The 23,852-nt window shown below is 38.6% G+C and overlaps 3 protein-coding genes and 1 long non-coding RNA gene across 6 annotated transcripts in view; 1 reads left to right on the top strand and 3 right to left on the bottom strand.

The window, feature by feature from the left end:
• The window catches only part of Vps45 (vacuolar protein sorting 45), a 38,230-nt gene extending 36,142 nt beyond the window's left edge, over window positions 1-2,088 (bottom strand). Inside the window, exon 1 of the mRNA XM_089733854.1 lies at window positions 1,930-2,088. The gene's annotated coding sequence lies outside the window, so the exon portion shown is untranslated. The remainder of the gene's footprint in view (window positions 1-1,929) is intronic.
• LOC114244388 (odorant receptor 4) lies at window positions 1,079-22,740 on the top strand. Its single transcript, XM_089733855.1, has 12 exons — window positions 1,079-1,217; window positions 8,348-8,448; window positions 9,432-9,589; window positions 14,866-15,018; window positions 15,357-15,536; window positions 16,528-16,680; window positions 17,380-17,482; window positions 17,740-17,836; window positions 18,388-18,489; window positions 19,084-19,172; window positions 20,686-20,752; window positions 22,529-22,740. Exons 1-12 carry the CDS (start codon window positions 1,140-1,142, stop codon window positions 22,583-22,585), a joined length of 1,338 nt encoding a protein of 445 aa, XP_089589981.1. The 5' UTR covers window positions 1,079-1,139; the 3' UTR covers window positions 22,586-22,740.
• Window positions 12,844-14,149, bottom strand: LOC149501204 (uncharacterized). 2 transcript variants are annotated; one of them, XR_016324385.1, is made up of 4 exons: window positions 13,886-14,149; window positions 13,631-13,807; window positions 13,143-13,250; window positions 12,844-13,059 (listed from the first exon to the last, which is right to left on the bottom strand). It is a non-coding gene; the product is annotated as an uncharacterized LOC149501204 (long non-coding RNA). The 2 variants fall into 2 exon arrangements; XR_016324384.1 differs by having other exon boundaries at window positions 12,844-13,250; window positions 13,886-14,146.
• Smr (nuclear receptor corepressor smrter) overlaps window positions 22,738-23,852 on the bottom strand; it is a 172,027-nt gene continuing 170,912 nt past the window's right edge. For both annotated transcript variants that reach the window (XM_089733833.1, XM_089733834.1), the window contains one exon: window positions 22,738-23,737. In XM_089733833.1, coding sequence (XP_089589959.1) covers window positions 23,410-23,737 — 328 coding nt within the window. In that variant the 3' untranslated portion in view covers window positions 22,738-23,409. The remainder of the gene's footprint in view (window positions 23,738-23,852) is intronic.

Genomic DNA, 23,852 nt, shown 5'->3' with positions numbered 1-23,852 from the left:
TCTTGTGTAATTTTAACAGTTTTCGTTAATAGTAAATTGAAATCATTTTGTTAAAAGTATTGTTGTTAATTCAGTGAAATGTAATTAGGCCAGTTCTGTGTTATTTAGTTCTTTTTGTTAACTACCTCACTTCTGGTCGATAATAGTATTGTCAATTTTCGATCATCACCATCATCATCTCAGCCTTTTTTTCCTACCTATTCTAGTAACCTCGAGGGGTTATTCTAGATTCGCCGAATTAGTAGGTGAGCTCACGGGGTTTCAAACCTGATGACGTTGCTAACACGAACTAAATAAGTCGTCGTGGCCTAAAGGATAAGACGTCCGGTGCATTCATATCGAGCGATGTACCGGTGTTCGAATCTCGCTGGCGGGTACCAATTTTTCTAATAAAATACGTACTCAACAAATGTTCACGATTGGCTTCCACGGTGAAGGAATAACATCGTGCAGTAAAAATCAAACCCGCAAAATTATAATTTGCGTAATTACTGGTGGTAGGACCTCTTGTGAGTCCGCACGGGTAGGTACCACCGCCCCGCCTATTTCTGCCGTGACGCAGTAATGCGTTTCGGTTTGAAGGGTGGGGCAGCCGTTGTGACTATACTGAGACCTTAGAACTATATCTCAAGGTGTGTGGCGCATTTACGTTGTAGATGTCTATGGGCTCCAGTAACCACTTAACACCAGGTGGGCTGTGAGCTCGTCCACACATCTAAGCAATAAAAAAAAAAAAAAGAACTCTAGCAAGAGCCATGCTTAGCAGAATCTACCATCGGATCGGAAACGCGACCCACTGAGAAGATCCAGTGAGAAACTCAGTGGGCTGTGTCTGTAAAATAATTACGAAACAACACTTTACGGTGAATATTTGAAAACGTACATTTTTGATGTCTCGCTGTGAATAAATAAGATATCATACAAAAAATCTATAGGTATATTATCATTATTTCAAAACCCTAATAGCTTCAACCGTTTTTATGAAAGGCGCTATTTTTCAAAATTGCCTTTGTTTTGTAATAATTACACCGCTGCGCCGTTATGTTATTCATAGTGTGTAATTTCAATCAGATATTGTCACACAGGTGACGACCTCACGAATTGCATACAATTTAATTCGACTGAATGCAATAGTGTAGATGTCAAAGGTAAACTCCGGAAGTATGACGTCTTTTAAAAAAAACTTTTTATCCAAAAACCCGAAATATTTAGACAAAGTAAGCATAAAAGAAAAACGGACGTTGGTTTTAGTTGACTTTCACATATATAATAATAACATAATCGTATTTTTTATTTATTTTGTTCTAATACAAACTTTAGTCGTAATAATTCGTAAAAAAATTTAATACTAAAATATTGTTTGAGATTATCGTGTCATCTCGTTTTTACCAAGGCTCGCCGCCCCCAGCAGAGCTCACTAACGCTAGGAGCAAGCTTAGGGACCCCGGTAACCGTACTTGTCAAACTCAACAAAGAGTTCGACATGCAACCTAACCTAAACATCAGCCCGCTGAGTTTCTCGCCGGATTTCAGCGGGTCGTGATTTCGATCCGGTAGTAGATTCATTTACAAAGCTCTTGAGTTGTTAGGTCTCCTTTGGAGGCGCTCGGGCAGCTTTTGGCAAATCCCATCCCTTCTAGCTAAGCCTTTGCTCGCCCACCTTTCCTGGTGAAACTGGAAAGATCTTCGGGTACTTTCCTAATAAATAAAAAAAGACAGAATTCATCGATACTGTCGCGGCGTTCCACTCGTATGATCCGGCTTTATTAGATTTTCATTTAGATTGTAGTGGGAAAAACTCTTTACAAATTTTCCACCACGGCGGTGCGCTGGTTCAATATTTTTGAAGGAAGTTTTGCGGGGGCGAGTATCGCTAAAGATGCACAAAAGAGGAGAAGGCCGAGGCTAGGCTATGAGGAGTAGACGTACCTGCCAACCCGTCGCTAGCTTCTTCCAGGCTGCAGAATTCGACGCCACTGCTGGACGACGCGTAATGGCGGCGACTTGACACGGCACTCTTCTAAATTATTGTCTATAAAACTTGTATATCACTCGCGCAACGACTTATATGGTCGTCAGTAAGAATTCGTATAATAGAGATTAATATGAGTCCATGAAAATATTTATGCGAATAAATAAGCGGCGTGTGCGTGTACAGCGCGTGCGGTGCGGTCGGCGATAGTCTTCTTTTTTATTTTTGACATTTGCTTCTTATGTTTCTTTTTTATAAGTGGCCATGCGAGAGGTTTTATGTCTACTCTCATTAAAAAAGAACCATCCCCCCGGCCTTTAGGAGATGTAGCTCCTAAACAATGAGAGAGAAGTACATAAATGTAGCGATTATGGGTGAACTAGAGAGCGGGTGGAATCAGGGTAGTGCGGTGGTACATAATAAGTACAAGTAATAAGTATAAATGGTACTTAATGAGTGCAGGATATGAAGTATTAAGTAAAAAGAATGAAATAAAAATAAATTAAAAATAAAAATGAGAAAATAGGTTATTGGGAAGGTAAAACACAAAGTTTTACTACAGGTCGAAGATAGGTGCCGTTTTGTGTGCGCACTCTGACTACTCTAACGACCCCGTCCGAGGCAGGCATTATTTCTTCAATTATGCCCATTGGCCATTGTAAAGGCGGTGAGTTTTCTGTTTTAAGAAGGACAACAGTACCTTTAGTCACCGGATTAGATTTGGTGTTCCATTTAGCGCGCGTTTGAAGCGTGTTTAGGTACTCACGCCTCCAGCGATTCCAGAATCTCTGAACAATGTCATCGACAAGTCGTTTATTGCGAACTAAATCTACCGAATCTAAACGCGGATCAGAATGAAAGGAGTCTAACGGTCCGAGAGTTAAAAAATGCGAAGGCGTTAAAGGTTCCGGTTCTCCGGGATGAGAATTTAATTGTGCAATTAACGGACGACTATTTAAAATCATTTCGACCTGGGTAACGACGGTGAGCAAAATTTCCTGGGGTCCAGCGTAGTCAACGCCACTCCAAAAAAAAGGGTTTGACGGCTTTTCATCTTGTGCGGGAACAAACGTGAAGCGGTTGATGGGCCATATATGGACGTCATCACGAGCCCATGTGGGGCCATGGAGCCACAGCGGGTGATTCAATAATTGAGCGGGTGTGAGACCACGACTCAAGCAGTCGCTAGGATTCTGTGTACCTTCACAATGGTAGAAGTGTTTGGGGTCAAGGTTGTTCTGTATTTGTGCGATGCGGTTCGCAATGAAAGTATCAAAGCGATGCGGAGACGAGTGAACCCAATGGAGGGTCACTGTCGAATCAGTAAACGCGAAAATTTCGTCAACATGACAGCGGGGAGAAACAGTGTCGATAACAAATCGAAACAGTTTCGATAATAATACAGCAGCACAAAGCTCTAGGCGGGCTAAGGAAACAATATTGAGCGGCGCGACCTTGCTTTTGGCACCAATTAAATTGACTTCATTTGGTCCGGAAGCCGGTTGTACACAAATATACACAGAAGCACCCATCGCTTTTTCAGAAGCGTCCGCAAATCCCAGTAGTATGACACGGGACTCGGGCACGATGCCTACGAAGCGAGGTATTTTAAAGTCTTGCAGAGCGGGGAGTTCATTAAGAAAGCGCTTCCACGCAGCACAGATGTCGCTTGGAGGCTCTGCATCCCAATCAATTTGAGCTACCCAGAGAGCTTTTATTAACAATTTAGCGTGTAAAATGACAGGGGCACAAAATCCGTTTATGTCCCACAGTTTAGCGATTGTGGAAAGCATAAGGCGCTTAGTACATTTTGCTTGCGGGTTGAATTTAATAGCAATTGAAAATTCATCCTCGACCGGTGACCAAATTAGACCTAGGAGCTTCATATTATCTTCCTTGTCGAATTCAATTTTTGAAGACAAGCGGTTGGCTTGCGGAATCGATTTTAACACCTCGGGCGAGTTGCTAACGAATTTAACTAAGTCGAAACCACCACGTTTGAATAGTTCGATTAAATCATGAGCCAACTGAATTCCATTCTCGGGCGTATCTACCGAAACTCCTAGATCATCCATATAAAGATGATCACTAGCGATTTCTGAAGCGATCGGGAAATCAGTTTCATCGCGGGCGAGACGCTTGACTGTCTTCATAGCAAGGTACGGCGAGCACCGTAGACCAAAACAAACGCGATTAAAATGATACATTTTCGCAGTATCATCTTCGTCAAATTTGTATAGTATATTCAAAAAGCGGCGGTCTTTCTCACGAATGCCTATAGCCAAAAACATTTGTTTGATGTCGGCGGTTAAAGCAATCGGAAACAGTCTGAATTTTAAAATAATCGCGGTTAAGTCTGCTTGCAAATTAGGACCGGAATGTAAACAATCGTTCAATGAAACGTTTGTATCTATGCATCGTGCAGTTGCGTTCAGTACAATGCGGAGCGGTTTGTCTTCTCGGCTTATACCGTGGTGAGGGATGACGTAATAATTCGTATCAGTAAGAGCGGGTGCAGGTGAAATGATGTTCCGTTCGAGATAGTCTCTCATCGCGGCATCGTATTCAGTTTTTAAAGCGATATTTGTCTTAAATCTGCGTTCGAGTGACGACAGACCGCGACGTGCGGTTGTAAGAGAATCGCCCAGAGCGGTAGGCGACCTCAAGAAAGGCAAAGCGGTGACGTAGCGTCCAGTTGTGTTATCGCGGTATGTATTTAAATCATAAAAATCCTCACATTCCTGTTCGGCTTTAGACATGTGTGTTTTAGTCGGAACTGACTCCAACTCCCAGAACTTTGAGACTAAAGTTTCGATCGAGTCGTTACTCGACGATAAAAAGGCGTGATCGTTATCACAAGGCGCGGTATTATTATGACAAGGGAGCGAAGCGATCGACCCTAAGAGTATGTATCCAAATGCGGTTTCCAATAAATCAGGTTTTCCAGGCGGACCTAACAACTTTGTAGGTCTTAGGATCTGCATGAATACTTCGGCGCCAAGCAGAATGTCTATTTCAGCGGGTTTATTAAAGTGCGGGTCCGCGAGCTGTATATTATTATTACATATGTAATTAAGAGACGAAATGTCAAATTCACAACTCGGCAAGTTACTCGAAATATTTTTAAGAACGAGTGGGTTTATGCGTAAACAAAAGTTTGCATCGTACCTAGACAGTAACGTTACATCGGTAGTTCCGATTATAGTTTGAGAGCTAGTTCCTATTCCATTTACGGATCGTTCGGAATTGTCGTGGAAGATACGAAGGCCTAAATGTTTACAAGCTTGGCGGGTAACAAAATGGTTTTGCGATCCATTATCAATCAAAATTCTAATTTGAGCAAGAGTTCCGTCACTTTTTTTCACATCAGCAAGAACGGTGCCAAGTAAAACATTGTTAGTTTTTCGCGTGTTATTTGAGTTAGCACTCATACTACAAAATGGAGCGTTATTATCAACAGGCTTGTTAGAAATCGAACTTGAAGACGCGGTAGATTTCTGACCAATGACTACTGGACTATGCGTATTGTTATCAGTGTGGCGGTGTAAGTACTGAGGCGGCTGCACCGGCGGCAATGCAACAGGTGATGCTTTCTCAGCGAAGCAAAGAGTCGTATGATGTAACTTTTTACAATTAGCGCATCTATTCTCAGATTTACAAGTATTTGTGTTATGTTGTAAACTTAGACAGTTGATACAAGCACGTATCTTTTTAATATAATCATAACGTTCACGTGGGGTAAGCGATTTAAATTTCGGGCAAGAATATAGGTGGTTATGATTAGAGTCATTGCACAACTGACATGCAGTGTTGTTTACGACGAATGATCGTGAGCTATTTTTATTTGCGTTGTTTTGCTTAGGCTTCGATGTACTTACGCTGTTCAGGTTGTTATTACCTGTCCGATTTAAAACTTTTATACGATCACGAACAAATGAAATTAAATCCTGATAAGTAGGTATGTCTTTATCACAATTATTCATCTCAAAAAGACGTGCGGTTTCTGTATCTAAGCGGTGTAATAAAGTGTAGGACATGACGAAGTCACATAAGTTAGGTATTTGTAAATTATTAAGAGCGAGGTATGAGTTTGAAAATTGATCGACAAGATTTTCTAAATTTTCAGCAGTGACTGATGAAATCGGTTTTAAAGAAAATATTTGATTCAGATAAGTACCTGCTAGGTTCCTTTTGTCTTCATATTTTGACACGAGCGCTTTGTAAATAGTTTCGTAATTCTCAGCGCATGGAATGAAACCGGCATAAACATTTTTAGCTTTGTTTTTTAATTTACTAGCGAGATAAAACATTTTTTCAGTGAGAGAAAGAGATGAGTTCAAATGTACAGCGTTTTTAAAAGTCGCGAAAAATAGAGGCCAATCTTTAGGGTTCCCATCGAATTCGGGAATTTCAATGCGAGCTAATTTAACACCTTGCCAACAGTTGTCATTTCTGTTGACAGACATGGTGGGTTTTGATTCTAACTGCGAACGTTTACGTTTGATACGACAATATAAATCTTCAAAAGCGAGCCACTTATTGAAGTCGGGCTTAGAATCTGTGTCGATTTTTAATATTAATTGATTTATGTCCTTGAGACATTGTTGGAAATTAATGCGTGTCTCATCGATTGTTTCTACCGAACAAAGAAAGTTTTCCAATGTTTCAGGATCATTTAAATTACTGCGAGATAAATCGTAAATACGTTGTAAGTGTTCGAAATAGACTTGTCGTTGACATTCTAGAATTGTCAATTTTTGTTCAGACGAAGACATTGTTGCGGATTGCGTAAGTGAAGGTCAATGACTTGTCAAAAATAATGAAATATGATGAAATGCGGTGCGAATAAAATATCAAAATATATAATAAAGCGTGTTTATTCGCGTAATAAGCGGTGATCAGCGATGATTAAAATGTAATCCGGGGACGAAGGACCAATAATAGTGGGAAAAACTCTTTACAAATTTTCCACCACGGCGGTGCGCTGGTTCAATATTTTTGAAGGAAGTTTTGCGGGGGCGAGTATCGCTAAAGATGCACAAAAGAGGAGAAGGCCGAGGCTAGGCTATGAGGAGTAGACGTACCTGCCAACCCGTCGCTAGCTTCTTCCAGGCTGCAGAATTCGACGCCACTGCTGGACGACGCGTAATGGCGGCGACTTGACACGGCACTCTTCTAAATTATTGTCTATAAAACTTGTATATCACTCGCGCAACGACTTATATGGTCGTCAGTAAGAATTCGTATAATAGAGATTAATATGAGTCCATGAAAATATTTATGCGAATAAATAAGCGGCGTGTGCGTGTACAGCGCGTGCGGTGCGGTCGGCGATAGTCTTCTTTTTTATTTTTGACATTTGCTTCTTATGTTTCTTTTTTATAAGTGGCCATGCGAGAGGTTTTATGTCTACTCTCATTAAAAAAGAACCAGATTGTGTTAGATTTTTTATATACGGAGTATATGTTTATGTGTAAAAGTGGAATAATAGCTCTATATCACAGGTATGAGTAGAAATATATACTTTAAGCAATTAATTATAGTTACTATTTTTCCACTACCTCAAAATAGTCCACTGTGTGTCGGAGTTAGTTTGGTATAGACATTAAGTTTGTCCTTGTTTTCGTTTTAATTTTAATGTGCATTAAACAGTTTTCTAACTATGGCGGGGAAGCAAACAACATCTTTTCATGTAAATTCCGCGCAATTATAAAGACACAACTCGAAACAGTGCGCTTAGTGCGAGTTTTTTAACGTTCTCGATAGCGTAAAAGTTAACTCAAATATTTTTTTTATTTTTTATGATGAAGGATTACTGGTGGCCCGGAGGCCTTTCCAGTTTCACCAGGACAGGTGGGCGAGCAAAGGCTCAGCCAAGAGGGGTGGGATTTGCTAACAGCTACCCGAGTGCCTCCGAAGGAGACCTAACAGCTCAAGAATGAATCTACTCCCGGATCGGAATCGCGACCCGCTGAGAAGATCCGGCGAGAAACTCAGCGAGCTGATTCATGGGTTAGGTTGCACGGCGAACTCTTTGTCGAGTTCGACGAGTACGGTTACCGGGGTCCCTAAGCCTGCTCCTAGTGCTAGAGCTGAAGGCGTCTAATGCAAAGGTTATTGGATCTGATGGATCCGTAAGGACGTGTCTAGGGCGTCGACGGTGACTGGCTCCTGCGTGATCAGGATTCGGGGAAACTCAAATATGTATGGGATTGCAACGTTTGCCTACGTTTGCCGCTAGGGGCGCTGTTCCAACTGCATACAAATTTGAGTTAACTTTTACGCTATCGAGAACGTTAAAAAACTCGCACTAAGCACACAGTAGATCACGCAAATGTGCTACCTTTCAACTACAGTTTCTGAATCATTCCACAGGTATACAATAGAAATGACTACGATAAAACGTTCGTAACTCCGAAGGCGATTCTCCACTGGAGCGGCATCAAGATGACGCATACAATTACCAAATTACAAGGGTTTGTTTTCGCTGAAACTATTTTTCGGTTCTAGGTTTACTGGACCTCTTGTGAGTCCGCGCGGGTAGGTACCACCACCCTGCCTGTTTCTGCCGTGAAGCAGTAATGCGTTTCGGTTTGAAGGCTGGGGCCGTTTACTCAGATCTGAGATCTTAGAACTTATATCTCAAGGTAGGTGGCGCGTTTACGTTGTAGATGTCTATGGGATCCAGTAACCACTTAACACCAGGTGGGCTGTGAGCTCGTCCACCAATCTAAACAATAAAATATATACGTGTATAAACAAACAAATACACACAAAATAATATTACATACGGAAAAAAAAGTTACTTAAATTTATCAAATGCCACTGAAACTCAGGGTCAATGTTAAACTGGTACACATAAAAAAAAACCATTAAATGCCTAATTAATTAAAATTTTATTTAATTCCTCGCTTTTTAATTTTATTTTATTTTAACTAATCACCCAAATCAAATGTTAATTTTAATACGTAACCCGTACTTGGGTCGTTTGATTTAGCATGACGATCTACAGGTAACCCGCTATTTTACAACACGGTTCCACTGTAACACGAAAAGAAAATTTCTCCAAAACTCTCTTATAACACGGTACGTCTACAACACGTAAACGAGACTTTTGTTTAAAATTATTTAGAAAATTACATTGCACACACAATATATGGGAATAACTGAAATTTTATTGCTTATTTTTTATGGATAATAGGTAAAAACATACATAGGTACAGACAGACATGATTGAAATGATTCATTCATAAAAAATACTTTTCTCTAAAAATTACTCTGCTTCTAGTTTTATATAACACGATTCGCACAACACGGGACTTTGTAGGAATGTATCTAGACACTGCATTATAACCGCGTTATAAAAGGATTACTTGTTAATAATGTACTGTGTACATATTATATGATTACTTGTTAATAAAAAGTGAACAAGTTAATTGATGAATGCTTTTGATTCTAGCAAATACTGGAGCGTCTATTACTGGTTCGAATTCGTGAATATTTTCGCTGCAATGTGTCTCGAGTTCTTAGGCATGCTAGACACGGCGAGAGGCGGGACTTTTGATGACGCCGTGAAAATATTTCGTATGATGCCCTGCAATGGATACACTGTACTTTGTAAGTTTGTGAAGTCCTAAGCAGTTAGCATCAAACCTTGTTATGGGAGACAAGGATACTACGTGAAGCGCGGTCTCCGACCTTTAGCGTAAAAGCATCCGTAAAAATCCGTAGCATCCGTAAAATATCTGTCCACTTCATACAAAATATCTAGTTTTATTTTTATTTAATGTTACGCTATGAAAATTGGGAAATAGATTTCAAAATACAAGTTGTAATCTCGTTTGATTTGGCGGGCAAATTTGATTGCTTTGAATTTACAATTTGCACTGATACAGCAAATAAATTAAATTTCATCAAATATCAATAATAGCTAATTATATACTTAATAATAATAAGCCTAATATGGATATCCATTTAGGGCATTTTTTGGGCGATATGTTATAGCGAATATATCATCGCGGCCTGTTTAATTTAATTTGGAAGTTAGAATTAAGTCACACATTTCTGTATTAATGTCCTGGCAAATTCTTCATCCTTTTTCTCTAAAGGCAAGACAGCTTTTCCGACTGATTACAATTTCTTCTAAAGATTGATCAGCCGTGCGATTCTGTAAGCGTTGTTTAACAAACTCGCACGTGAATTTGGTGTGAGTTTTCAAATTGGCATTCTGTAAATTTCATTGTAGTGCCGAATCTACACTAGCGCCCCTCGCGGGTGAATTGAACTAGCAAGCGTGAGTTTTTTTACTAAAATGTATGAGTTGACGTTTGAAACGGCATTCTGTAGTCTCAAATATATTAAGTGTATAATCTATGTTCTGTAGTGTAAATCACGTCGAATTTCGGCAAGAACTTCGCATCGCAAAATCATTTTATTTGTCAAATCAAAAGTTAGTCTTTTAAGTGTTTGTTGTGAGTGAGAATATACGAAAACGTTATAAACCGCTGTTAATTATTAAAAAAATACTATTAATTAACAAAATTGCACTTTAAAATAACTTTATTCTTCATCGATATTTTGTGGAGCGTATGTTTTTATTGAAAACATTGTTGAAAGAGGCTGACGCTACGGATCAGCGTGAAATGCGTCGACAAGCCTACGAAATTCACAATTTATCACTTTTAACTTGAGATGACGACCATGTAAAAGTATAAAGAAAGTGTATAGATTGTCGAAGGATCATATGAACCAGTTAGGGTGTGAATTACACCCTTTGATGAAGACCACTAAAAGCCATTGAAAAGGACTTTCAACTCTTCTAAAGGTAGGTATTCCACGTGGTAAGATTGTGTCTTTATGTACAAAATAGGTACTTTATAACATATTATTAAAGTTTGCCCATTTGTTTATATCCAACTCTCCCATTATTGTAAAACAATACCACTAAACTAATCTACCAAAAATATCTTGAAAGAATACAAATTAGATTCTCTAATAACTATGTGTATTGTTTAATGATTATTTCTTAGTTTCAGTTATTGTGCACCTTGTTATTTTTGGCCAATTGAAGTTACCAAAAAAATCATAAAAGAAAATATAAGAACACATTTGTCCCAGACATCCCAGTGTATATCTGAGGTTGTGGAAGCTCTGAACAACCCAGCAACTATATATAAATATTTAAGATTCCCACAGAATGCTCAAGAATGGCAAAAGTTGAAGGAAAAGCAAAGAAAAAAGAAGAAGGTGGTTTAAGCTAAATAGGAACAGATGGCGGTGCACTATAAAAAACAAACTGTTTCAAGGCCATGACCACGACCCTCAGTAATGAGGAAACCGATGCAAGGAGGAGGAGGAGAGGTTTAAGCTAAATAAAAAAATGTTTTCTTCATAAAAAATTACCAATATTAATGTAATGCTAAATATTGCAGTTTTTATGAAAAATTTAGAATCCTTTGGGTTATTGGGTGTATTGATGGGAAGTTGGTGGCCTTAAAAAGATCTGCTACCAATAAAAATGGATTTACTGTCGCAAAGAATATCATGCAAGAAATGTACAATTTGTAAAGCTATTAATATTTTTCGAAATTCTGATATGTAATCCATAAACGAAATGTGTATTAAGAACCTATGTATTCAGATTGTATTAATTTCAGTTAAATTGTAATTGTGTATATTGCTATAAGTTATTGTGAAATATAGTATTTATCTTAAATAAACTTTATTCAGTTATAATCAAAACAAAATAAAACCTACTAGATTAGTCAATGACAGCAAGTAATGACCATTTTAATTATTTAACATCTTTTCGGGCTTTCTGTATATTGTCAACGTTCCAACCTTATGACACCTTTTGCTAATTTTTTTTCATTGCTTAGATCGGTGGACGAGCTCCCAGCCCACCTGGTGTTAAATGGTTACTGGAGCCCATAGACATCTACAACGTAAATGCGCCACCCACCTTGAGATATAAATTCTAAGGTCTCATTATAGTTACAACAGCTGCCCCACCCTTCAAACCGAAACGCATTACTGCTTCACAGCAGAAATAGGCGATAACGCTATGCTATGCTAGCGAATACCTGCTAATAATAGCTAGCTATTGCTAATATGGAGGAAGATACTCCTGAAGCTTTGTAGCACCGCCTTCATTCCACTGCCCGTAACTCAGTGTAAAGAACAATAGGTATGTTAAAGAGTAGATTCAGGTGTTTGCTGATCTATAGGGTGCCAATTTACCACCCTGATAAGATAGCAAAAATAGTTGTTGCGTGTTGTGTTTTGCACAACATTTGCAATTGTGCAGAGCTGCCAGTTCCCATGATTTCAGATGATGAGATTACATGTACATTATGGTGGTCATGTTGAATTACTTTGTTAAATTTTACTAATTAGCTAACTTATAGTGTGAAGTAACTTCAAATATAAATTAATGATTTATAAAAATAGTTTTATTATAGTTTTATTCAATAGTTATATACAATAATTTTGAAATTTGTTTGCATCAGTAACTTAAGTGGAAATACAGGTTTAAAATTCCTAGCTGCATATGCTAATTCCACCAACAGTTCATCCTTCTTGCAGATTGTCGACTATTCATTCCCCCATGGTTGTAAGTTTCATTAAGTTATATATGGTACTGTGTTCAAAAATGCTTTGGACGACACACATATGAACACCCTGAATCTTCATCTGCAGTTCCTCTATCCACAAAATTCTCTCAGTAATTTGAGTACACTCTGCTTTTCATTGTAAAAGTGGTGAAATAGCAGGTCAGGTGTTGAGGTGCTGAAAAAAATAATAAATTTATTTAAAAACAAGGTTAGGTAAAATACAATGTTTACAATACATGCAACAAAATGTTTTTATTTACAAGTAACAGCATTGTACACAAATCAATGTCCCTAATATGGTGGTTCAATGAATAGGTACTTTGACCTGAATAAACACATATCAACCCAATCTCTTGACTAACATGTGAGACCTACTGTGGCTGGAGCTACTAGTAGTAGCATCACAATAAGTAGAAGTCACTTGCATTTAGTTAGAGGATGATGACTGCAAAATAGGTGATTCTTGATGCAATGCTAAAAAGGCAATAAATATTAATTTTTAAAATGCAAGTTTTGTTTAGGTATTTATTTCAGATAATTAGGCATAACATACATACCTGTATGTTTGCGATTGTTCCAATACTGATACATTTTCCGAGTGGGCTATAAATTCTCCTTACAATATTCTGATGATGTGGATTAGTATTTTCAATCTGTTGTAGTTCCTTAAATATAATAAAATAGGTTATGCCTAAATTTTGTTCATTTATTTTAAACTGACTATGCAGCCTTTAGCCAACATAATGTCAGTTTAGTCAATACTCTGGCACTGCCTGCCACCCCTGTACCAGTATGCACACCCTTTACCATAGATACAGTCACCTCTGCATCAATAAATACATTCCAACAACATCAATCTAACTTGCAATACCTAAATTGTTAATGATTTGATTTATTTAATTCAAAAAAATTTTTTTGTTGGTGAATTTGAGTTACAAATAAATTACCTTCATGCCCTGTTAAAATAGAACATCAATAAAAACGTTGTAGATAGATATATCATACATAAAATTAAATATATGTTAACATGTCCTAAATATCTCACCGGGAATGGATCTTAACTGACAAGAGAATTTAGTTCCTATATTTTTTTAATATCCTTGTTCTCTTATTGAACATGTTGAGATTCGATTAATCCTTTTGTTTCGCTAGCTTTTAACCCAAAACGTTTATCAATGCCTCTATTTGCGCCAATGTCGGATGAGAAGAACGCTCTTTAAATCTGTTGGTAATATATTTAAATTTTACATTAAAAACGAATGGATGAAACATTGATAGCCTCAAATTAACTTTTACTTACCTCATAATTTTTATTTAACGTTAAATTCACTCACAAAGTAACAACAAATCTAGAAAAAGCAAAATAAAAACTTCCGACCGCTCGAAATTGTTTTGAAAACAATTAAAATTTTGTTTTTTAATTCTGGTATTCGCCAGTGCACGCAAAGGAACTTAGCGTACAGCCAGAAATTACAATTAATTTCATAAATATATGACTTTTAATTTTCTTTTTAGATATATTAGATGTGGTTTAGACACCAAAGCTTAAATTCATAGTATTTTCTTACAGAATGCTTCTAAATAAATACAAAGAAAACTGAAACCGGTAAGCTTCGATTTACATTTGCGTGTATACGGCTATCCCTAGTAGTATTGTAAACAAACTTCGTTGTCACTTCACTTCGCTCGAGGCAGGGTAATTAAGATTAGTGTTTACAGAATGCCAAATCAAGGTCATTCCGTTGCGAATGCGAAGTGATGGAGAATTTCGTAGTGAGATGCGAGTTCTTGTTTGAATTTTAGAGAATCGCACGGCAGTTTCACATACTGTATATTAAATGAAGTACATTATTCGCGTGCATAAAACTAAACTACAGAATAGGATGTTCGTGTTGTGAATAAAATCTATATATATAAAAATGAATTGCTGTTCGTTAGTCTCGCTAAAATTTGAGAACGGCTGACCCATTTGTCTAATCTTGGTCTTGAATTATTTGTGGAAGTCCAGAGAAGGTTTAAAAGGTAGATAAATATGAAAATGCTCGGAATTAAATAAAAATAAAAAAATTTCCTTTGATGTGTCCCCCATCGGACGGATTCCTTTTGTTGGTTTCAAGTTTATTTTATACAAAAGTTTAGGTCTTTTATTTATCGATTGAGGCACTACGAATTTTGCCGGGTCAGCTAGATATAAGCAGAAAGGAATGAAATTCTCGCCTGATATGCTAAGTTACAAAATTGGACTAACATGTATTACTGTAACATATTGTTTGCCTTCAGCCCTGATAAAATCCTTCAATATGGTAAGATACCGTCCAGTTTACGAGAATCTAATCGACGAGATCGGTGGAATGTGGCCAGACGGTGCGGTGGGAGAAGAAGAACACAAAATTATTAGTTCCGCACTCAAGCAAATTAACTTCGTTGTTAAAGGTATATTACACTCAAGTTTAGGTGTTCCATTTCTGAACGACATTGTAAGAAAAGTGTAAGCGAGCGACGTCCGCCATGACATTTTTTCCAAATGTTGCTTTGTGGTAAACGAGCGTGGACTATATTTATTTATTGTTTTTGAGATATTTATTTGTCCTTATGTGACAAATTAAAGACTAAAATAAAATCGTTTCTTCGCTCGTGAACAAGAGAAATACAGTTTTTAATTATTAGCGGTATAAATTAAGGATGACCCCTCGTTGACTTAACATAATTTATTGACTTTTCCCGTGCCAAATTACTGAGACTTAACGATTTCTTACGGGTTTCACTTCCAGGATATTATTACTGCAATCACTATTTGCTCGTGAGCTTCCTGTGCCCTCCATTTTTTCAACGGATCAAAGGTTTCTTGGGGCGGGAATGGGAGATGGTGTTGCACTTTTTCTACTGGCTACCTTTCAACCCTAACCAGCCGGTATACTTTGAGATTTTGCTGACAATACAGACTTGGCATGGTGGGCGACTATTTTATTTTGTTAATTAATTTATTATAGCCTAAGCGATTTACGCAATTCTTTATCACAGTATCGTCAATACTCCTACACATTTGCGTCGATACAAAGGCTGTACCATGTTTGAGACCATATTAAACTCGTGCGTGCTACGCGATACAAATAGTCTTGGTGGTATCCCGACTTTTTGCGGATTTAAAATATATTTTTCGAGTTATTTGTTAATTAATATCAAACCAGGGGGAGAATTATCTATAATTGATTCGATCGCTACCAAATTAGACGTGGTCTTCCGCTTGGCCAATCTAAGGATTTCCTGAAAATTCCACCGAAACCGGTCCAGCTGTTTCGGACTCCATAGGAAACATACATACACATACAAATCGACTTGTATATACTTATATTGTATATAGATACATAGATTCGAAAAATGTTAATGCTGGCTGGGCTTTTTAGTTCACAGGCTTGGCCCTACCGCTCGGCTATCTCGAAGTTAATCATCTTGATTAGAATTGAAATCGCAACCTCATATTCCAAAGAGGACGATGATATTCTTAAAGCTTAGTCCGAAAAAACACTAAGTCAAGCTAGTTTCGTAATTGAAGACCCTTGCATTATAATTTGATACGACAAATCTATATTTCTATACTAATATTATAAAGCTGAAGAGTTTGTTTGTTTGAACGCGCTAATCTCATGAACTACTAATAAAGAATGTTTCAAAATCGGGGTTTTTTTCCCTTTTCGGAGCTTCCACAGCGTGCGCTGCGGAAACGGTTAAAGTTTCGCTAAAGTAATGTATGACAGAATTGTTCCCCTTTAAAAGATCTAAAAAAAGTCCGCGACGCATATGTCTATATGTTAAGTTTGGCTCACTATAACGTGTTTTTATGCTAACCAAATTTATTCTAAAATAAAGCATTATTTGTGAACTATTCCACGCGGACGAAGTCGCGGGCAAAAGCTAGTTACTATAAATTGATGTACTTTGTAGCGATTATTGTTATTTGGCTGAACATGTCCGGAGATCTCCTGTTCTGTTTATTCCTGAGTCACATCACGACCCAGCTAGACTTGCTCTCCGTAAGGATCAAGAATCTGGTGCTCGTCTCCGTAGATCGGCAGCTGCCTGATCATTTTCCTCTGGGTAAGTGATAGTCTACATATCAATATTAAAGTTTCAGTGGTCCATAAACTAAAGGATAAGACGCCGATAACTGGTGATGGGACGTCAGAAGCGAACACAAATGGGCACTACTTTCGTAGGTGTACTACTATGGGTAGGTATAGGTACTACTATGGTGGTAGGACCTCTTGTTAGTCCACACCGGTAGGTACCACCACCCCGCCTATTTCTGCCGTGAAGCAGTATTGCGTTTTGGTTCGAACTTATTTGTCGTCGTTGTAGATGTCTATGGGTTCCAGTAACCACTTAACACCAGGTGGGCTGTGAGCTCGTCCACCCATTTAAGCAATAAAAAAAAGTATTCTATTCCCGGTTTTGCCTATCAACCTGTGAATCATGATATCGAGGATACCGTCAGTCAGTCTTTTTCAAAACTTTTATTGTTGATTATGGTGAACGAGTTGCATGTCTGTTAATAAGTGCTCACGGTAGCTCATGGATATCAACAATACCAGAGACAGCGTCATACAGTTGTTTACCGTTGAAGACTCACTGGAAACTTGTTTTGAAGACTATATAATGGCACTCGGCGTACAACATGAAGGGGACTGATCTTCTGAAACTCTAAACTTTCCACCGAATATATGCCCGAAGTGGGAATCGGTTATAATGTATCGAAAAACATTAGGAAAATGAATTACAGTTGACTTTTACGAACAGGAATGCTCAGTAAGGACACCGAGAGAGTGAGCGTCGAGCAAGAGATCAAGGAACAACAACAAGAACTGGCCGAGATCGTCAAGCGGCACCACGCTCTGATCAGGTACTGGTGGTAGGATTGTGAGTCCGCGCGGGTTGGTACCACCACCCTGCCTATTTCTGCCGTGAAGCGGTAATGCGTTTCGGTTTGAAGGGCGGGGTAGCCGTTGTAACTATACTTGAGACCTTAGAACTTATATCTCAAGGTGGGCGGCGCATTTACGTCGTAGATGTCCAGATGGGCTGTGAGCTCGTCCACTCGTCTAGGCAGTAAAAAAAAAGATCTTGATTGATTTTAAAACCAGACGTCATGGTTGACAGGCTGTCAAAAGACGTGGAGGATATGTACAGCTTCTCATTGCTGGTCAACTTCTTGAACAGTTCCATTTTCATCTGCTTCTGCGGATTTTGCAGTGTCGTGAGTGTTTTAAATATTTCTCGTCTCACAATAAAATCTAATTTAAATAATGAAAAACAGTTTTATCAATGCGAATCTTTTAATGATCAGTCTTGGAGGTGTCTATTATGGACTCTCAGAATACTATGCGATCCACTAACGGTACTTTTAGGTACCTCAAGCACCGGTCATCGTTCTCGTCGAGCCCGTCGCTTGCGACGAAGGGCTCTCAGCCCTTAGCGATAGCGAAGGCTATCAGCTTAGGTAGGAAAAACAAAAAAAAACAGAATACTAATGCAATAACGAAAGAGTAAAATAAAAATATTAATAAACTTTTTAATTTAAATTCTAGATCTATCTATCTATGCCTTTTGCAAGGAACACAACGACTCGATTGAAATGCATTATTGTCGAAATGTGTTAGTCTCGGAAAGCATTGCTGACGCAGTGATGACGACGCCAGAAGCTAAGGACAGCTTACTAACCGCCGTCAAGGAAGACTCAGCTTAGACTCCCACCAGCGCCAGTACTTCGTGATTGAATAGACAATGATTTTGTTTTCTATTACGTAGGTGGTGGAAAAATGGAACGAAACGGCATACAAGTCTTTCTTGGTGACAACACTGTCACAAATCTGGTTCCTGTGTTGGTACGGGCAGAAACTTCTAGACTCTGTACGTATCTCGTATGTCGTATCACTCTTGTCAGAGCGGTCGTGGTCGTCATCCAGCATCATTGCTGTGGGCAGATGTTATGCGCCTCACGAGCAATCGCCACTCCACGGTTTACGAATCTAGTAATAATTAACTGAAGATGAGCATATTCACTACGAAACAAGGCTATATTGAGCCACAGAGAACTTTCTTGCAGAGCGTTAAGAGGAATTTTAAAAAGTTTTATTTCACTATTTTCTTTAAACTAAAGATAAATCTTAAAACTAATTATGTATAATAGATAAAGGTTAAGAATGAGCCCACTAAGAAAGAGTAGTTATTTTAAAACAAAAGCATTTTGTACACAAAGAACAAACACATTGAGTAAAAACATTATGTTAAAGGACCCATCGAATCTAGAACATTAAAAATAACCAAGGTTTTTTATTTAACTTCTACTACTAAATTTAATTTTTGACAAATTCGCGGATGTCTTGACGAGACTATAAGAAAGATATTGATACAGCAATAGTTTTTTAAAGCCTTCAGTCAGCAAAATAATTATAAAATGTCAAAGCCTTTTAATTCATTGATCTTTCATCGATTTATCTGCAGAGTGAAGGAGTATCCGATGCCCTTTACAAATGTGGATGGTACAACGCATCGAAGAAAGTCAAAACCAGCATATTGATAATGCTGCACAGGTACAGTCATACATACGAGACGGCCGGACGCAAGCCTACTGAGTTTTTCGCCGAATCTTCTCAGTCGATCGCGTTTCCGATCCGGTGGTAGATTCTGCGAAGCACTGCTCTTGCTAGGGTTCGTGTTAGCTACGTCGTCAGGTTTGAGCCCCGTGAGCTCACCTACTAGTTCAGTAAATCTAGAATAACCCCTCGAGGTTACTGGAATAAGTAGAATAAAAATCGGACGCATATTGTCCGTGTGCGTTGCTCCGCCAAATTTTTTTTATTTATTTAATAGGAACTGAAAACACGCGACGTCCTATCTGGGTGCCACTGCTTTAGTTAAATCGACCTTAAATTGAGGTTTCAGTTATATTGGCGGTTTAGTACAACGGTTGTTTTGCCATTCGTACATTTTACTGGTGGTAGGCCGTCTTTTGAGCCCACAGAAACTTTTTGGCGGGAATGTGTGGAAAGAAGTTGTGTGAATTATTTTATTTTGTGAATTCAGCGTTTCTTCGGGTTTTAATGTGTAATGATAGTAGTTTATTAATTGTTAAAATGAAACAAAGTCGTTGGACGTAGATTAGAGTTCTACCGAATAGTCCACCGAAAAAGTCTCAGTAAATAACCTCAATTTTACCTAAAACCACTGCATTCAGGTACAGTGCGTTTTATAACATGACAGACATGTCCTTCTTCAAACTAAGCTTGTGAAGGGTACGGTAGGCAGCGGCTTGGCTCTGTCTGCCCCTGTTATTGCTGACGTCCATGACTGACGGTCGCGCCGAGAGTCGCAGGTTCGATTCCCACATCAGGCAAACTTTATGAGATGAACGTTATGTTTGCTCTTTGTCTGGGTGTTTGTTATCTATATAGTATGTACATATCTATATATTAATACGTGAAGCAAAAACTTTGTATCCCTTTTTACGAAAATTGCGCGGACGGAGCGGTATGAAATTTTCCACACTTATAGAGAATATAGAGTAAAAGTGCACAATGATAATATTTTTTTAAAATAATGCATAAAAGATACATTAAATCAATAAAGAAAACATTACACACACTACATACCATGTATTTGACGCACACACGCATGTATACTATTTATTGTCAAACTTTTGTTCTTGACGTCGGTTGTCAAACTGAGAGTAGATTAAATATTGTTTGTCTTTATTAATATTTTTTTATAGTGTAGCCTTAGCGAAATTTGTGATTATAGAAGTATAAAATATAATCATAATAGTGTACAAGCGTACAATTCCAATTAATTATAGTCGAATTTCGACTACTGCGGGACCTCTAGTATATTTAAACGCACATAAGTATGCATGTCAGTCTAGTATAGCACAGGGCATCCTAAATTGTATCCGAATGACCGTGCGTGAATTGTTTGTTACTAATTATGCCGTAGGTATGCTAGTTTGCCTACATGGACCAAAAAATGGCATCAGCCCGCATTGGTTTTGAGGTATAGTTAAAGTTCGACAATAACATGAAATATATTCTTTGTTACTTTGTTTTTCAGATCCCAGAAGGGCGTTAGTGTGACAACGTTCGGTTTTTCTGTAATTTCGCTGGCTAGTTACAGTAAAGTAAGTAGCTGTGGTTAATATTTTTCACTAACAATGCCAAACACTGTTCATTTTTACATCTTCTATGAGCTACTATGTGCGAGTTACCCTAGTCTTTCCTAAGATACCTGTAAGATATTGTATAAACTTCTAATTGTACTTATCTATACTATATTAATACGTGAAGCAAAAACTTTGTACCACTTTTTACGAAAATTGCGCGGACGGAGGAGTATGAAATTTCCCACACTTATAGAGAATATAAAGAAGGAGTGCAGATGTTAATATATTTTTTTAATAAAACAATGATCAATAAAAAAAATACATTACTCTCGCTACATTGTGTATTTGACACACACACACGCATGCCTACTACTTGTCAAACTTTTATTGCTTATAGTCTGTGGTCAAATTGAGAATACTCGTAGGGACTGGACTTTTTGACGGGAACGCGAGGAGTGAAGTTGTGTGATTTGTTTTATTTTGTCTATTTAGCGTTTCTTCGGGTTTAAATGTGTTATAATGGTGGTTTATTAACTGTTTAATATCTGTGAAAGTGCACAAATGTGGGAAAATGAAACAAAGCCGCTGCACGTAACTTCTCGGAATCCTCCAAAAGGTCCACTGAAAAAATCTTAGTAAATGACCACCATTTTACTGAGATTATATTTCATCCCATTTTATTTCATTTAATTTCATCCCAGTTGATTAATGTTTCAAATTAATCATCTTCATTTCATTTCACTCATTAATATCATTTTTCATAAAAATGTGAATATAAATTAAAATAAGACATGACTTAAAGCCTCAGTTACCAGGTCATAAAATCCTTTGAAAAAAAAACTCGTAGGGACTTTTTGGCGGGAACGCGAGGAGTAAAGTTGTGTGATTTGTTTTATTTTGTCTATTTAGTGTTTCTTCAGGTTTAAATGTGTAATAACGGTGGTTTATTAACTGTATATTATCTGTGAAGTGCACAAATGTTGCACAAATGTGTAATTAAACAAAGCCGCTCAACGTAGCTTCTCGGGATCTTCCAAAAAGGTCCACTGAAAAAATCTCAATAAATGACCACCATTTTACTGAGATATATAATCTCCATCATCCCATATCATCTCATTTCATTTAATTTCATCTCAGTTTATTACTGTCTCCAATTAATCATCTTCATTTCATTTCATTTTATTCACTCCATATTATAATTTTTCATAAAAATAAGAATGTAAATTACAATAAGACATGACATAAGAAGACAATATGAAAAGTCTTAGTTACCAGGTCATAAAATCCCTAAAAAAAAAAGCATACTCGTAGATTATATATTGTTTGTCTTTATTAATATTTGCACTAAAGTGTAGTCCCGGCGAAATCTGTGATTATAGAATTAGACAATAGAATCATAATAGTGTACAAACTTATTATTTCAATTAAATAAAGTCGAATTTCGACTACCGGGGAGCACTAGTTTATATAATCTATACATATAAGTAAAATTGGAGTGTCTGTCTGTCTCAAGTTGATTCAAGTTTTTATGTAATACTAGCCGTACTCGCCCGCTTCGCTGGGCATTTAAAATTAACATTATTATTTATTGTCATTATTATTAGGGAGTCCAACACTCATATAAATATTAGCCTATCTATTAAGTACATGTATTTTCTATGTGGATACCAAGTTTCAAGTCAATCGGATGCACGGCTCAGTAGTTCTAACAGAACATCCGTAAAAACCACTGTAGATTTATATATTAGTATAGATTCGTAGTATTTATCAATTAAGAAATGTAATTTGTTACAGATCATGAAGACAGCGTGGTCTTATTTCACTTTACTTCTCAATATCTACAATAAGTGAAGTTCAAAGGTGTTGCCACTCGATGAATTAGGTTTCCTTACGAAACATGAAATGTAGATTTTAGTTTGATACATTAATTTGTTAGCTCCGTGCCGATGTACACAGTACGTTATCGGCCGCAGCCGGGGCGGGATTGAATAAAAATTCATTAATTATGATTCGCATCTTATTTATTGATCTGTCCTCCCAAAACTTCGTTTTCGCATGGTCGGACCGTTTTTACAATGATTATCTTTTCGGCTACTTACATTATACATTACATTTTTATAAAGAAATCACATAGGGAGCGCGGCCGGGAGCGCGGCCGGCGGGCGCTCGCTCAAACTAAAACATTAACGTGTACAAAATTTACAAAACGTTTCGTTGTCCGGCGCCGCCCCCCGACAACAACAACAACAACAAAAAAAAGAAATCTCTATACGTAAGTCTTATCTATCCTGTATAATTACAAATGCATATACATTATAACCGTACTTTTACATATGTATAATTTACCGTTTCGCTACATCCTAGACCTTAATCCGAGCGTACACTATTTATAGGTTTGTTTTGAACAGTTCAACGTTTTCGAAAACGTGCGTCGAGAATCGAAGGCCGCCGTCGCCACCGCCCTCGCCCGGTGAGGGCGGCCCCCACCCGGCAGGGGGCGGCCCCCCGCCCGTGGGACGGTGGCGGCGGGCGTCGAAGGGTTATAAGTTCACATCAAAATCGAGAAACGCGTCGTCGTTAGGAGCCGCAGACCGCGGCCTCGGCTGTGGAAGACTGCAGGGGACGAGGGGGGCGGCGCGCTACCCGGTGGGGGGGTGCGCGCGCGCGCGGGGCCGTCAGTCCTCGTCCGAGAGCGGCTCGTACTGCGCCGACATGAGGGGCGCCGGCTCGGGGGCGGGCGCGGGGGGCGGGGGCGCGGGGGCGGGCGCCCCGGGAGCGCCGCCCTCGCCCACCGTGAGGGCGGAGTACGGGTAGGCGTAAGGCGTCGCCGGGAACGTGAGCTTGTCAGCGTCGCTGCGCATGACCTCGACGATGCGCGTCGTCACGTAGTCGAAGGCGGTCATGACGCCGCTCCCGGAGGCGCCCCCCGCCCCGTAGCGCCGCCCCGCGCCCCCGGCCCCCCCGCCGCCCACGCCGCTCACTGCGCTGCTACTGCTGCTACTTCTGCAAACATAATCATTTCATAAATTAGAATAAACAAAACAATCTTTCCTCCCGCACCTCCTCCTCCCCTAACTGTGACCTCATATCTCAAGGGGGTATCCAAGCTAACCGGACG

This window comes from Bombyx mandarina, chromosome 16 (assembly GCF_030267445.1).
Source record: "Bombyx mandarina strain Sakado chromosome 16, ASM3026744v2".
NCBI lineage: Eukaryota > Metazoa > Arthropoda > Insecta > Lepidoptera > Bombycidae > Bombyx > Bombyx mandarina.
Note: the sequence above shows the minus strand (reverse complement) of the source record. Positions and strands in the feature narration are given on the sequence as shown.